The sequence below is a fragment of the Coregonus lavaretus genome (genome assembly GCF_964263955.1).
Source record: "Coregonus lavaretus genome assembly, chromosome: 3".
Taxonomy (NCBI): domain Eukaryota; kingdom Metazoa; phylum Chordata; class Actinopteri; order Salmoniformes; family Salmonidae; genus Coregonus; species Coregonus lavaretus.
Window position 1 is genome coordinate 67769567 of NC_139990.1, and position 16851 is coordinate 67786417.

A 16851-nucleotide genomic window follows, 5' to 3' on the forward strand; every position below is an offset into this window, starting at 1 on the left:
GAGGTGTAGCCAATTTATAAAAAAAATTGTATAGGTATTCCTCGTCCAGATGGATCTATTGGGGCAGTATGCAAATTGCAGTGGGTCTAGGGCAGGGTTCTTCAATTCCGGTCCTGGAGGGCCGAAACACTTCTGTTTTTTATTTCTATCTGGTAGTTAATTGCACTCACCTGGTGTCCCAGGTTTGAATTAGCCCCTGATTAGAAGGAGAGGATGAAAAACAGAGGTGTTTCGGCCCTCCAGGACCGGAATTGAAGAACCCTGGTCTAGGGTGACGTGATCCTTAACTAGCCTCTCAAAGCACTTCATGATGACAGGAGTGCTAGTTACCTTCACTTTCTTGCTGTGGATATCAATATTCTATGAGTATGTGCAATTATCAATATAACCATGGCTAACTGTTTCAAATGAATACAGGATGCTGTACTAAATGTAGGAAATGGTTTGGAATAATGAGTGCATTCAGGAAAAGACAAACACAAAGTAGGGGGGGAAAGGGAAGGGATTTTATTTGTTGGGGTTACTTTTTGTTTAGACCAATTAAAGCAGTGCTTTTGAGTTCTTTTTTTAAAAGTCAAATTCAATCAAGTCTGGACATGTGGCATAATTTCATATTCATTGGTGACAGTAAACACATGGGACAAATTTAAATCCAATTTGTTTTGAAAGCCTTGAGACTTCTACATGTATGAATCATTAGCAAAAACCAACAGGACACATTTCTGTAAACAAAATAACTCAAAGAATATCAAAATAAAAGCAGATAAACAGTTTCACAATAACATAGGGCCAAATTCAATTATTTTCTGGCGGAAGAACAGCAGATAATTGAAGGTGGTTTTAAGATATACATTTTTGGTCAAACATTACCTAATCAAAAAATAGAAATCAATGTTGGTTCAACAACAGAATTTTTCAATGTTGGGTTAAAATGTAGTCACAATCAAGTTGACAAACTCAAAATTCAGGGCACATTTTCCAGACACAGATCATAAGTAGTCCTGGATTAAAAAACGAATTTCAATAGAGATTATCTTTTGAAATAGTTGTTTTAATCCAGGTATGGGGTCAATCTGTATATGGGAAACCAGCCCCCAGTGGTTGTCTCAGTAAATACATTTCAGGCTGTAGCACATCTGGAAATTAAAACAAACAATTCATACATATCGAAGTCTCCTCAGAAAGGTCAAATTTAAGTTACATTTTTGCACACTGCATTTTTTTACCCTACACTGTGCATAATACAAAATAAAATAAAATATGTGCAAGATCACTGGCAATATTACACAGTGCAGGGGTATTGACAAATGCTATAGGCATATTTATTTTTTACAAAAATATTCAGTATTTGAAGTCAAGACATGTCCTTAGCATGACTTATACATTCAGTGTTAGTACTAAAAATACTTTATCAAGCAGGTTTAAAATCACCCTGCAAAATGTACATATGCTACAAGTATTTTTATACATGTCATTATTTACATGGCTCTTTTTCTTTAACTTATTTCAAGCTCGTGAGCTCCCTTTTGTCATCTCTAAGATGGCCATTACAGTTCCCATTCTGCAAAGAAAATAATAAAAGACCACCTCCCCTCAAATTAGAACCTAGAGGGAGATAGTCAATTAACCACCCACTGATAAAAGGGCATCTCAGCCTGTAACTTATGAAAACAAATTTTGATTGCAGTGCAAGAAGAGTAGGGTGCAGGAGGCAGTGAGTATCTGGAGATTGCTGCTGGAGACATTTTAAATGTAAACAGGTCCACTGGCCTTGCGCCTACCGTCCTCTGCCACGTGACGCACTTCTCAACTTTGCACTCCCTCGTAAGAAACTGGCACACAGCAAACAGGGCCATGACATAGGAGATAGGTTGTGAAACTATTACAGTCCCAGTTGAATGGCCCTCTTCCGCATTGTTTACCGTGTGGGGCTTCAGTAGGGAAGGATATAGTTTGAAAGTGGCTAATAACAGTACTGATTGCATTGAAAAAGTGACCCAGCGGACCAAATTCCCTGCGCCACTCAAGCCAACGTGGTTGATATGGCACTGATAACCACGTCAGAGAGGCAAGGGAGATATGGCAAAAAATCACAGCTAAATACATTGCTTTGGTTAAGACAAAACGGACTCAATGTTTCACAAATAGACAAAATAATGGTATGATAGAGCTGCAGGCCTTGGACCAGCACAACTCCCATAGTGCAGTGCGCACAGCGCAATAAAAAAGTACAGGAGTTGAACGTTCCAAGGCCTGTGTGCCATGGCCTCATATTACACTACAGTTTGAGGTTATACTTGTGACCTGTACTCACTACTACAGCTGATTCCCTCCTGAAAGATAGCTCTGGTTTCCCTGCAGCACATAGTGGCTAAGACATCCCCCAAAAACCAGAGGTAAAATAGTAAGTCAAACCAAAAAAATGCTACAATTGTAGGTTGTGCTTCAGGCACCACCAGGTTGTCAGAGGTGAACTCCTTAATGATTAACAGAACTTAACGTGCCAATGTAAGAATTACCTGTCCACAGAAATGGACTGTAAATGAGACTGCATTAAGTGTATACTAACAGTATCCAACCCTACCGTTTGGGAAGAAAAGCCCACAGACTTGCTATAATGGCCAACCAAAAAAAACAAAAAAAGAACAGAGCATGAATACAAAGGATATCCAGTTCATCGTTAGTGACAGAAACAGACTCCAATGAGAGCATTCTCCCCCACCGACAAGGCTGCAGCGCTGTAATATATGGTTTCCTAAATGTAAAAAATAAAATAAAGGATGACTAACATTTGCAGCAGAGATCTCCCTGCAACATGCCTCCCACCCTTCGAAGACCTCCATCTAAAAATAGCTAAAAGTGTATTACAGCGCTGGGGCGTTCCAGGCAGGCAGGAGCCTTCAGAGGGGCATTCGTTCACACGTTGGCCTTGAAAGGTCAGGTTATGGGAGTCCATCTCTAGGCATGTACCTTGAGGAGGCTCTTCAGCTGGAAGGCCATCATCTCCCTGCTGTCACGGGTACCCATGGGGACCCAGTGGCTGGGGGGCTTGGGCAGCACACTGGGGGAGGGTGGCTCGCTGAACTTGGCCCCTGCATAGCTCGGGCCGCCACACTGGGCAGCTAGAAGTGTGTTCAGGTGGGACACAGCGCCCTCCCAATTCTGATCGTAGGCATTGGCAAAACGGACAGAAGCGTTATTCTTCTCAGCCGACGCGGCCAGCCGCGCCTCTGGAAACCAGGGGTAGGCTAAGCCCTTGCGGTGGCCATGTTGGTGAGGACCTCCCGCCGCCCCTGAGGATGGTACTGTTGTCACTCCATTCTGATCGCGGACAACTCTCTGCTTGGCCCGGCCCAATTGATGGTTCTTCTTGGGCAATGGGCGCTCTGGGTGGGACACTGGAATGTTGTACCTCTCTCCGCCTCCCATGCTGTACTTTTCACACTATGTGTCACCTGAAGGAGAGACACATTTAGGTTAATAATCCGAAGAACATTGAAGCAATTCATTTCTAACATTGGAGTCATTTTGCAGACACTCTTATCCAGAACTGACAAGTGCCTTGCTCAAGGGCACATACCGATTTTTCGCCTAGTCCGCTCAGGGATTTGAACCAGAGACCTTTGTTACTTGCCCAACGCTCTTAATGCTAGGCTAACGTCACCTGCCGCCCCTCAATTCAAATGACAAGTGTCCCCCGCTGACAAACCCGTTTTAACAGTATGGTTCTAAAAAAAGTAATAAAATGTATATGCTTGATTTATACTTAAGACGGGCAAAATATAAGTAACAGAACTGCTGGAACAAATGTGCATATCTGAATCTACTTCAAAGATATCAATTGGGCTACGTGCAAAAGTTCAGCCCTTCCCCCACCTGATAGCAAAAACAGTGTAGCAGCCATTGCCTACCTCTTTGTTGTTAGAAAGTTGAATGTGCAGAGATGTTTCCGTCTTAATTTCTCCTTTCCAATTGGGCTCCAGGTCCTCGAAGTAGTCTTCGGTCTACTTCTCGCTGCACTTTTAGGTCCAGCAAGATCTGGGGTTGTCATGTGCCAATGAGCGTCGTTTTCCCGTGAAACCGAGTAGAACATCAATTCACCTCAGCGCACGAAAATGCTCCGAGAAGCCGATCTTTAACAAAAAAAGAAAATAAATGGTTATACTCCAGGTACAAGAGCACAATACTGCTCGCGTAGAGTGTTCGATAACAAGCCAAGTATGTAAACTGTTGTTACAAACAGAGAATGGTGGCCAGCTTTCGTGTGACAAATATGCATCGTCACAAAGCCAGCTAATGTTAACCAGCGAGATAACTACATTCAGCTGTCTGGTAAAATTAATATAAAAATGTATATAAACTGGTAGTAAAATAATGAATATTCGTTTAATGAAAAATAAAGCAAGAAGTTAACTAGCGTCAATGTTAAGCTATGTAAAGCCACCGCGTAAACAGCGAATAATCCAATTTTTTCACAGGCGTCGAAGAATGCTAACGTCGTTAACTAGCTTGGTGGAACAAAACTCGGTCGATTAGCTGCAGAAAATGGTAAAATACGCCTAGGTTAACCGTAAATTGTGCTTGTTAACATTACTCTGAAGTTAATGTATTCAGGGTTCTTATTGTAAGTAAATAGCAGTCTATCTAGGTCACTCCTCTGGCAACAAAACAAAGAACACCACTCATATGGCGTCACAAATTCTAGCAAAATTAACTTAGCTAAAAACTCCGGCTCTTACCGACTTCCTCAGGCTTGGTTGGTAAAAAGCCCTTTGTCAGAGATTGTTGAATTGACGTCTGAAATCTCTGGATGGAGAATGTAGAAATTGCTATATCTACAAATGTGTGGACCTCATACGGTGTAAAAGATGAGTGTATACTTCTATTGCTCTCGACTGTCTGATTTGCAACAAAATGGAAGCTCGAGCAGGTATATGTAGCTCCGCTAGCTGAGCTCTGACCAATCACACAATAGCTCTGTGACCGAAGGACCAATCGGAGAGGCGATACACATACGCATTCATGTCTGTTGCCAGACTGTTGACGTCAAAAGACAAACCTCCCGCCCTAGGCTTCCTTTGTTGAGGGTATTTCCATGAAGAAGTGGTAAAAACAATAAGAAAACCACCCTTTAGATTGCTGCTTCGGCAAAAGCTAATGCTGGGTTTCCGAATGAACAATTTACAAAATATTTCATGATATGTAGACCTACATGACTGGATAGTTTGAGTAGCCTACACGAACCAGGTTTCCATCCAACCTTTTTGTGCGAGTATAGAGCTGTTGGCTAGAGTGCACGTGCCACGACCAGAGTGGGCACATTCGCTATATAACGCAAAATGTGTTGTGACAAAACCATCAGTAGAGTTGGAAATGCAATGGAAATCCATTTAAATAGTATTTAACGACAAAAGTTATTTTTATGTGCACTACGTCATCACGCACAGCCTTTTATCAAAAAGTAAATTTGATGGAAACACAATTTGTGGGAAATCTGCATATTGTTTATATTGGTATTTGAGAATATTCGCATGAAAATCTGTTGCCAATTGGATGGAAACCTAGTTTGTGAGAGAAAATCAGTCAGAGAGATCAATTCCTGCTGAGATTATGATATGCTTTGCTACTCAATGGTTCAGTATTATGTAATCTCAGATGTCATCACAAAACCAACTCGGTAGCAGCCATGATTTGTGCAAGGTCTATTCCTCAATATAACAGCATTTCTTAATATATTTATAGTGGCTTGTATATATATATATCCGTAATAAAAATACAATAAAAAACAACAACATATATATAGATTTTTATTTTTTTATTACGGATATAATATGGCTGATCTCTTATTTGAAAAAAAGAAACAACATTTAACCGGATTTCCTGTAGTAGTGGGTGGGTGATTCATGTGAAAGGAAGAGCGCAGCTGCAACAGGCTTTCGCAATTTTCGGCAAATGACTATTAGCAGTTACTTGCTAACAAAGGGCCCAAGCATCACCATCCCCTCTCCCCTCCCAAATCCTCAGGTTTCACGCTGTGTGACAACATATAGATCAAAACCTGCAGGCCGAGTTGTTGAAATTGGGGTCAATCGTGAGAACAGCAGGAAGAGTGTCCATTCCTGACCCACCCATGAAACTATGACACCATCACCACGCACACATTGTTGTTTTGGCCATTCGTTTCCCTCTCTGGTCAAAGAGAGTCGCCAGTCTGAGCTTCTTGATTGCTGGCTTGGTTCCTTCTGCCTGCGGGGTAATTCGCTCCACAGGCGGTTGGGGGAGAAAGGGAAGGCTGTAGTTTGGACAGCTGTTACGTGTTAAAATCAACAACTCACACAGTTAGAGTGCAAGGTTAAAAGGGCCTCTACTCATAACCCAGGGCTGTAAATTGTGAAAAATACAGTTTCATCCTACTAGAGAGTATTTAGTTTATTGTATGTGTATTGCAGGCCTCTCCAGCCAGTGTCGTTATATGAATAAATTGTGTGCTGTAGTTATTTCTCACACATGTGCTCAAGATGGTAAAAAAATCCCTATAGCTTATTCCCTTTAATAATTTGGTGTGGTGTATTTAGGGTTCAGGATTATTGACCATAGATCATAAAGTGAAAGACCTTTTACTTGATTGCATTAAATAACTTTTCACTCTCTATAAACCCCATCCCTAACTGGGTCACTGTGGCCCATATGTAAATATGATTTTTAATTGTTTTGGGGCACTATAGTCAGCCACTGTCAAGATGTAGGTCTGTTATTAACAGTATTTTCTCACTCAGTATCTATGTGGGTCATGTTGTCTCTGTTGTTTGATAAAATACTCAAATGACATGCCCCTAAACCTGACCTAATTTTACCATTGCAAATGTTACCTAATGTTAACTTGGCTGTGAACATAGAACAACAATAGTGCAAGTCCTAACATATTACACTAGAAACCACAAAGACCGGATTTATAAACCGTTTCCTGCTATCATACCACTAGGTGTCAATGTGCTGCATCCTCTCTGATTATGGGCTCTCCATTTGTACACAGTGTCTGGTTCGTTTGGAGTAATTGCATTTGCCATTGCCATGGAGCTCTCTCCAAGCCGTCTGACAGTGGCAGTTTATTTCAGGACACGTAAGGAGATCTGCCCTCATTTTACACAATTATAGGAGGATATCTTCTGTTTTCAGAGACGAGAGCAGCACCTCAGACCAGACCTCAAACAACAAACCTTTATGAGGACAATAAATACGTCTCGCCTGTGTCTGATTTCAGCTTCCATGTTTTACATCAGAGCATGATTATAATCTGTGGTAATAGTACAGTTATAACAGTATACACTGTGAGTCTGTGACTTATTATAGAACCTCTTGTTCTAGATTTTGAAGGCTGGGTTTAAGTGTTACATATTTATAGCAGGTCCAAGTCTATGGGACAAAACAATTGTATAATGGTTACAAGGGATGAATTCCAATAACTGTGCTCGCCTACGTATGACACTCATCTGTGTCTCTCACTGTAAAAGAGGGCTGTTGCAACATTTTGCCTGTCTATCAACCCATCTATCAACCTTGGTTTCTCAAATGACTGCCTCGCCTGGTTCACCAACTACTTCTCAGATAGAGTTCAATGTGTCAAATCGGAGGGCCTGTTGTCTGGACCTATGGCAGTCTCTATGGGGGTGCCACAGGGTTAAATTCTTGGGCCGACTCTTTTCTCTGTGTATATCAATGATGTCGCTCTTGCTGCTGGTGACTCTCAGATCCACCTCTACGCAGACGACACCATTTTGTATACATCTGGCCCTTCATTGGACACTGTGTTAACAAACCTCCAAACGAGCTTCAATGCCATACAACACTCCTTCAGTAGCCTCCAACTGCTCTTAAACACTAGTAAAACTAAATGCATGCTCTTCAATCGAACGCTGCTGGCACCCGCCCACCCGACTAGAATCACTACTCTTGACGGGTCTGACCTAGAGTATGTGGACAACTACAAATACCTAGGTGTCTGGTTAGACTGTAAACTCTCCTTCCAGACTCACATTAAGAATCTCCAATCCAAAGTTAAATCTAGAATCGGCTTCCTATTTCGCAACAAAGCCTCCTTCACTCATGCTGCCAAACATGCCCTCGTAAAACTGACTATCCTACCAATCCTTGACTTCGGCGATGTCATTTACAAAATAGCCTCCAACACTCTACTCAGCAAATTGGATGTAGTCTATCACAGTGCCATCCGTTTTGTCACCAAAGCCCCATATACTACCCACCACTGTGACCTGTATGCTCTTGTTGGCTGGTCCTCACTACATATTTGTCACCAAACCCACTGGCTCCAGGCCATCTATAAATCACTGCTAGGCAAATCCCAGCCTTATTTTAGCTCATTGGTCACCATAGCAACACCCACCCGTAGTATGCGCTCCAGCAGGTATATCTCACTGGTCATCCCCAAAGCCAACACCTCCTTTGGCCGGCATTCCTTCCAGTTCTCTGCTGCCAATGACTGGAACGAATTGCAAAAATCTCTGAAGCTGGAGACTCTTATCTCCCTCACTAACTTTAAGCATCAGTTGTCAGAGAACCTTACCGATCACTGCACCTGTACACAGCCCATCTGAAATTAGCCCACCCAACTACCTCATCCCCATATTGTTATTTATTTTGCTCATTTGCACCCCAGTATCTCTATTTGCACATCATCTCTTGCACATCTATCATTCCAGTGTTAATACTAATTGTAATTATTTTGCACTATAGCCTATTTATTGCCTTACCTTCATAACTTGCTACATTTGCACACACTGTATATATTTTCTGTTGTATTTTTGACTTTATGTTTTGTTTTTACCCCATATGTAACTCTGTGTTGTTGTTTTTATTGCACTGCTTTGCTTTATCTTGGCCAAGTCGCAGTTGTAAATGAGAACTTGTTCTCGACTGGCTTACCTGGTTAAATAAAGGTGGGGAAAAAAAAAAAAGTATACCTTGAGTGAGTACCCAGTGTGTACTACACACCCATGTGACAAGTCCTTGCAAGGGTTGGGCCTCCTCAGGCCAGAAGCTATGTATGGAAATCAGGTCATTGGGAGGCTCTTCTAGGTCACACAGGAGTATGTAGGAGGTACACGTAGGACGTCACATAACCCAAGTTGTCAAACTCTCCTGACATGGGAACACACGCTATCCCTCTCACACTCACCCTATTTTGGGTAAGAGGTTGGGTGTGTTTGTGTAGAATTAATGATGACTACAAATATATTGTTTAGTGATGCATACAAAGAGCTGAAAGGAAAACCAACAGGCTGTTGCAATAGCGTTTTACATTAGGTAATCTGTTGTAAGCAAATCACCAACTGTAACACAATGACTGTGACTTTGTTCCATTAAACTGAATGGAGGGAATAGGACACAGTCAGACTACACTTTAAGTGAGGGGTTGTATCAGTGCCTTTTTTCTCTCCTTGAGTGAAGCGGTGGGGGAGGAAATTTGATCTTGAGGAGACAGCACTCAACATTATGGCTATAAAAGTATGAAACCTGGCCTGAAGCTCTTTCTCATTGAATGTATAAGGAGAATATACTTTTTTTATTTGGTTCTGGGTTCAGAGACTAATGTTTATTTAGCTTATTGTATAACATTTAAAATAATTCAATTAATAACCATAAAAGGTATAGTAGGTGCCAAATGCTGAGCTTGTGCACCTGTTGAGACAATGCCAGAAATGAGAAAGTGGAGGAGCTTAGCTGCCTGCTTGTAATCAGATTTCCTCCCTCTGCCCCGCCAAATCTGTCAGGTCACTGGATAGTATACTGCCTCTACATCATGCATGGTCAACTGTAGTGAGTGGGTCAATGCCGGACCAGACCATCTTTTTCAGTCCAAATGTGTTCAATGTTTTGTATAACATACATGTACTTCTATATTTGTTGTAAAGCTAAAATAGTCTAACATTAATTATTTCAGATTGCCTATGGGTAAATTAGCTCTTATAACCTGATTAGAATATATTAACATATTATTGAATTAATATGTCCTAAATGACATTTTCTTAATTTAGACAGGCTAATAAAGTATTGTAATTTTCTTCCCTGTGGGATTTCTTTAATTTATTATTTCTAGACAACAGTACTCAACAAACTTCTGCTTGTCTCAATCATACCACTTCCCCTACAAACTTTTACCATTCTTGAGTTACTCCAATAGGTATAGTAGTTGTTACAGCTGTAGGTTATTTTTTTCACTAACTGGTTGTTAGTTAGTGTCGCCCCCTATTGCTTAAAAACAACATTACATTCTGGTTGTCTCATTGTGCATGGCCATAATTCAGTTGAGGTTGTCACAGCAAAAACTCAGTGTTACTGTGAAAATAATTTCTGTATTGAGCAATGTGCAGGAAATACAACTTTTGCACAATGAGGGAATCTTGACACAATCATGCCACAATGGAAGAGCATAAAGAACAGATCATATTCAATTGGGGTTTCAAGCTCTCAGTTGTATCAAGCTCTGAATTGTGGACTACAGGAAAAAGAAGAGGACCGAGCACGTCCCCATTCTCATCGACGGGGCTGTAGTGGAGCAGGTTGAGAGCTTCTACAGCTGCACCATCGAGAGCATTCTGACTGGTTGCATCACTGCCTGGTATGACAACTGCTCGGCCTCCGACCACAAGACACTACAGAGGGTAGTGCGCACGGCCCAGTACACCACTGGGGCCAAGCTTCCTGCCATCCAGGACCTCTATACCAGGCGGTGTCAGAGGAAGGCCCTAAAAATTGTGAAAGACTCCAGCCACCCAAGTCATAGACTGTTCTCTCTGCTACCGCACAGCAAGCGGTACCGGAGCGCCAAGTCTAGGTCCAAGAGGCTTCTAAACAGCTTCTACCCCCAAGCCATAAGACTCCTGAACATCTAATCAAATGGCTACCCAGACTATTTGCATTGCTCCCCACCCCTCTTTTACGCTGCTGCTACTCTCTGTTTATTATCTATGCATAGTCACTTTAATAACTCTACCTACATGTACATATTACCCCAATTACCTCAACTAACCGATTCCCCCGCACATTGACTCGGTACCGGTACCCCCTGTATATAGCCTCGCTATTGTTATTTTTACTGCTGCTCTTTAATTATTTGTTACTTTTATTTCATATTATTTTATATTGTCTTTTTTTGTGATTTTTTTTGGTATTCTTTCTTAAAACTCCATTGTTGGTTAAGGGCTTGTAACAACTATAATTTGTTTTGATTTGATCAAAAAACAATGGTACAATACTGAATAAAGGCTGCAGTACTTTAGAATCAGTGAAAAGGTTATCGTTATCAACCCCTGTGGAGTAAACACAATATTTCATTGCACTTAAGAGGCAATTTCTGCATCACTATTGGCTGCTTTATGGGTAGCCAGAGGTCACAGTCTCTGTCTTTTCTGTTCTTTAACCTTGTTTCTTCACACGTCCTGAAACACAGCTCACTCTCACAGTCTCCTCCCTAGGCACCATTTTAACTCTTAATGCGCAAATGGAATTGACAAAAGGCAGAAAGCATGAACATGCTAGTACTTCAGGGACTGCAAACGGTCTCTTTTACTGCACATTGGGGAAATGAATAAATTTATAAATATATTGGAGAAATGGAAATGTGAGGTTGGAGAGAGAAGGGGGGTAACCAACCTCTCCATTCATGAGAATTGTATGTGTTAGGAGGACATTACAGAGCGATGGCCCGCCCTGAAATAAATAATCTCTTATGACCTTTAATCATGACCTGTACGACTTTAGAACCTGTAGAATTTGTAAATGTAAACATGGATAATAAAATGTAATGCTCTACTCCTAAATGTATAGTCTCACTCAGGTGACATAAATGTATGGCTTCCTTTTCTGTTTTACTTCATCCTTCCCCAAGCAGTATTCAGTATATTCTCATCATAGACCAGTGTCTCTCTCTCCTTCTCTCTCACTCACTCACTGACTCACTGACTGGTTCTGGGGAGCGGAGATAGGTGGAACTCACTGGAGCTGCTGGGGCTGATGTAGCTGAGGTCATCAGTTTGGTCTGTCTTCCTCCTACACCACAACAGAACTGACAGAAAAGCATCCACACAAGGTAAGCACATGCCTTTATTCTTGTATTATTTTAGACTGTGATGAGCCCTTTCAAATCAAAATCAAATCAAATGTTATTGGTCACATGCACATATTTAGCAGATGTTATTGCGGGTGTAGTGAAATGCTTGTGTTTCTAGCTCCAACAATGCAGTAATATCTAACAATTCACAACAATACACACAAATCTAAAAGTAAAATAATGGAATTAAGAAATATATAAATATTAGGATGAGCAATGTCGGAGTGGCATAGACTAAAATACAGTAGAATAGAATACATATGAGATGAGTAAAGCAAAAATATGTAAACATTATTAAAGTGACTAGTGTTCCATTATTAAAGTGGCCAGTGATTCCAAGTCTATGTATATAGGGCAGCAGCCTCTAAGGTGCAGGGTTACGTAACCGGGTGGAGGCTGCCTAGTGATGGCTATTTAACAGTCTGATGGCCTTGAGATAGAAGCAGTTTTTCAGTCTCGGTCCCAGCTTTGATGCACCTATACTGACCTCGCCTTCTGGATGATAGCGGGGTGAACAGGCAGTGGCTTGGGTGGTTGTTGTCCTTGATGATCTTTTTGGCCTTCCTGCGACATCGGGTGCTGTAGGTGTCCTGGAGGGCAGGTAGTTTGCCCCCGGTGATGCGTTGAGCAGACCGCACCACCCTCTGGAGAGCCCTGCGGTTGCGGGCGGTGCAGTTGCCGTACCAGGCGGTGATACAGCCCGACAGGATGCTCTCAATTGTGCATCTGTAAAAGTTTGTGAGGGTTTTAGGTGCCAAGACAAATTTATTCAGCCTCCTGAGGTTGAAGAGGCGCTGTTGTGCCTTCTTCACCCCACTGTCTGTGTGGGTGGACCATTTCAGATCGAACTTCAAGCTTTCCACCTTCTCCACTGCGGTCCCGTCGATGTGGATAGGGGCGTGCTCCCTCTGCTGTTTCCTGAAGTCCATGATCAGCTCCTTTGTTTTGTTGACGTTGAGTGAGAGGTTATTTTCCTGGCACCACACTCCCAGGGCCCTCACCTCCTCCCTGTAGGCTGTCTCGTCATTGTTGGTAATCAGGCCTACTACTGTTGTGTCATCTGCAAACTTGATGATAAAGTTGGAGGCGTGTGTGGCCACGCAGTCATGGGTGAACAGGGAGTACAGGAGGGGGCTGAGCATGCACCCTTGTGGGGCCACTGTGTTGAGGATCAGCGACGTGGAGGTGTTGTTTCCTACCTTCACCACCTGGGGGCGGCCGGTCAGGAAATCCAGGACCCAGTTGCACTGGGTGGGGCTCAGACCCAGGGCTCCGAGCTTAATGATGAGTTTGGAGGGTACTATGGTGTTGAGTGCTGAGCTATAGTCAATGAACAGCATTCTTACATAGGTATTCCTCTTGTCCAGATGGGATAGGGCAGTGTGCAGTGCGATGGCGATTGCATCGTCTGTGGATCTATTGGGGTGGTAAGCAAATTGAAGTGGGTCTAGGGTGTCAGGTAAGGTAGAAGTGATATTATCCTTCCTTTCCCAACAATACAGAGTTAAAAAGTATGAAACATTTGCTAAATAAAAAAAGGAAATAGTAACACAATAAAATAACAATAACGAGGCTATATACAAGGAATACCGGTACCGAGTCAATGTGTAGGGGTACGAGGTAGTTGAGGTAATTCAGGCGTGTGACCGTACAGTGCATTCGGAAAGTATTCAGACCCCTTCCCTTTTTACACATTTTGTTACGTTACAGCCTTATTCTAAAATGGATTTAAAAATAAAATGTCCTCATCAATCTACACACAATACCCTATAATGACAAAGCGAAAACAGGTTTTTAGAAATACCTTATTTAGATAAGTATTTAGACCCTTTGCTATGAGACTCGAAATTGAGCTCAGGTGCATCCTGTTTTCATTGATCATCCTTGATATGTTTCTACAACTTGATTGGAGTCCAACTGTGGTAAATTCAATTGATTGGACATGATTTGGAAAGGCACACACTGGTCTATATAAGGTCCCACAGTTGACAGTGCATGTCAGAGCAAAAACCAAGCCATGAGGTCGAAGGAATTGTCCGTAGAGCTCCGAGACAGGATTGTGTCGAGGCATAGATCTGGGGAAGGGTACCAAAAATGTTCTGCAGCATTGAAGGTCCCCAAGAACACTATCAGGCGGAAGCCACTCCTCAGTAAAAGGCACATGACAGCCCACTTGGAGTTTGCCAAAAGGCACCTAAAGGACTCTCAGACCATGAGAAACAAGATTCTCTGGTCTGATGAAACCAAGATTGAACTCTTTGGCCTGAATGTCAAGTGTCACGTCTGGAGGAAACCTTGCACCATCCCTACGGTGAAGCGTGGTGGTGGCAGCATCTTACTGCAGGGATGTTTTTCAGCGGCAGGGACTGGGAGACTAGTCAGGATCAAGGGAAAGATGAACGGAGCAAAGTACAGAGAGATCCTTGATAAAAACCTGCTCCAGAGTGCTCAGAACCTCAGACTGGGGCGAAGGTTCACCTTCCTACAGGACAACGACCCTAAGTACACAGCCAAGACAACACAGGAGTGGCTTCGGGACAAATCTCTCAATGTACTTGAGTGGCTCAGCCAGAACCCGGACTTGAACCCGATCAAACATCTCTGGAGAGACCTGAAAATAGCTGTGCAGCGACGATCCCCATCCAACCTGACAGAGCTTGAGAGGATCTGCAGAAATGAATGGGAGAGACTCCCCAAATACAGGTGTGCCAAGCTTGTAGCGTCATACCGAAGAAGACTCTAGGCTCTAATCGCTGCCAAAGGTGCTTCAACAAAGTACTGAGTAAAGGGTCTGAATACTTATGGAAATGTGATATGTGATATAAAAACCTGTTTCTGCTTTGTCATTATGGGGTATTGTGTGTAGATTGATGAAAGAAAAAGTAAATGGGTCTGAATACCTTCCGAATGCTCTGTATATAGGGGTTAGATGATGCTGTCTGATTTTCAGTCTGACCAATGTGTTATTTTTTTAATAGCATTTATGAATTGTTATCTCGTTGCATGTTTTAAAGTGACTGTTTCGAACGTATCAGTCTGTGAAAGTTTTGTGCAGTGTCACAACTCAGTTGGCACAGTATGTTTCAACATTTGTGCTGACACTTATGCCAATGTCTCTGTAGGCCAGTGGAGGCTGGTGGGAGGAGCTATAGGAGTACGGGCTGGTATGGAATAAATAGAACGGAGTCAAACATGTGGTTTCCATATGTTTGATGTATATGATACCGTTCCATTTATTCCATTCCAGCCATTACAATGAGCCCAAAAGGCAGAAAGCATGAACATGTTAGTACTTCAGGGACTGCAAACGGTCAGACATCAGTCTCTCTCTCTCTTTCTATCTCTCACTCTCTCTCTCTCGCTGTCTCTCTCTCTTTCTCTCTCTCTCTCTCTCTCTCTCTCTCTCTCTGTCTCTCTTTCTCTCTCTCTCTCTCTCTCTCTCTCTCTCTCTCTCTCTCTCTCTCTCTCTCTCTCTCTCTCTCTCTCACTCTCTCTCGCTGTCTCTCTCTCTCTCTCTCTCTCACTGTCTCTCCTTCTCTCTCTTTCTCTCTCTCTCTCTCTCTCTCTCTCTCTCTCTCTCTCTCTCTCTCTCTCTCTCTCTCACTCTCACTCTCACTCTCACTCTCACTCTCACTCTTACTCTCTCTCACTCTCACTCTTTCTCACTCAGTCACCGACTGGTTCTGGAGAGCGGAATTAGGTAGAACTCAGTGGCGCTGTAGCTGAGGTCATCAGTTTGGTCTGTCTTCCTCCTACACCACAGCAGAACTGACAGAAAAGCATCCACACAAGGTAAGCACCTGCCTTTATTATTGTATTTTTTTATACTACGATACAGTACACCCCTACAGGGCAAAAAACTACCTTCTGGTTTCTGAGCATCATAGAGCAAATCAGTAGTTGCACAATATGTTTGAAACCTGTTATGGGGGAAATGCTGAACGTGAGAGCATGATTGTTAGGTTCTGAAGCACAAAGCATGCTCTCCTTAGGATTTTGCATGTATATAGATGTTAGATGATACTGTCTGATTTTCAGTCTGTGACCCAGATCAGTCTGTGACCCATGTGTTTTTTTTTAATAGCATTTATGAATTGGTACCTCATTGCATGTTTTACAGTGACTGCTTAGAACACATCAGTCTGTGTAAGTTTTCTTGCCTTGTTGCAGTGTCACAACTCAGTTGACACAGTATGTTTCAACATTTGTGCTGACACTTAACCCAATGTCTCTGTGGTCATACTGTAAATCTAAGATATCACCCATGAGTCCTTACTCAGTAATAGGTATTGTGTACTTTGCATTAATTAAGATATGTATGAGTGTCGAAGTACCTTGAGGGACAGAAAAGTAGCCTACTGTGACCTGTCAATCAAAAAATATTTCAGGTCCACCCAGAGGAGAAAGGAAGCCTGAGGTGCATATACTCGGCTGTCATCTCCCACAAGCAGATTTAGAAATATTGTTACTCAAGTCAATAAGGGTCTCTGTGAAAAGTAATTTACTTCCTATTTCTCCAGCCCCCATATTCCAAAATATACTTTCATAAAGCAGATATTTGTGATAAAAAAAATAATAATGATAATTATTCAGAACCGGATAAAATGAAAACAAAATGAAAGCAAAAATTGGGGCACAGGTGCAATACTGAAAAAAAGTTACCTATTTGTCTGGTTATGAATGTCATATTTCTATAGACACCACAGGGCAGTAACTAGAGTTTG

General features: G+C 42.2%; 1 protein-coding gene across 1 annotated transcript; it reads right to left on the minus strand.

The window, feature by feature from the left end:
• Positions 1-487: 487 nt before the first annotated feature.
• LOC311113849 (proline-rich nuclear receptor coactivator 2-like) lies at positions 488-4911 on the minus strand. Its single transcript, XM_084157121.1, has 3 exons — positions 4740-4911; positions 3912-4133; positions 488-3455 (listed from the first exon to the last, which is right to left on the minus strand). The coding sequence occupies exon 3, from the start codon at positions 3427-3429 to the stop codon at positions 2959-2961; it is 471 nt and encodes a 156-aa protein (XP_084013247.1). The 5' UTR covers positions 3430-3455; positions 3912-4133; positions 4740-4911; the 3' UTR covers positions 488-2958.
• Positions 4912-16851: the final 11940 nt, after the last annotated feature.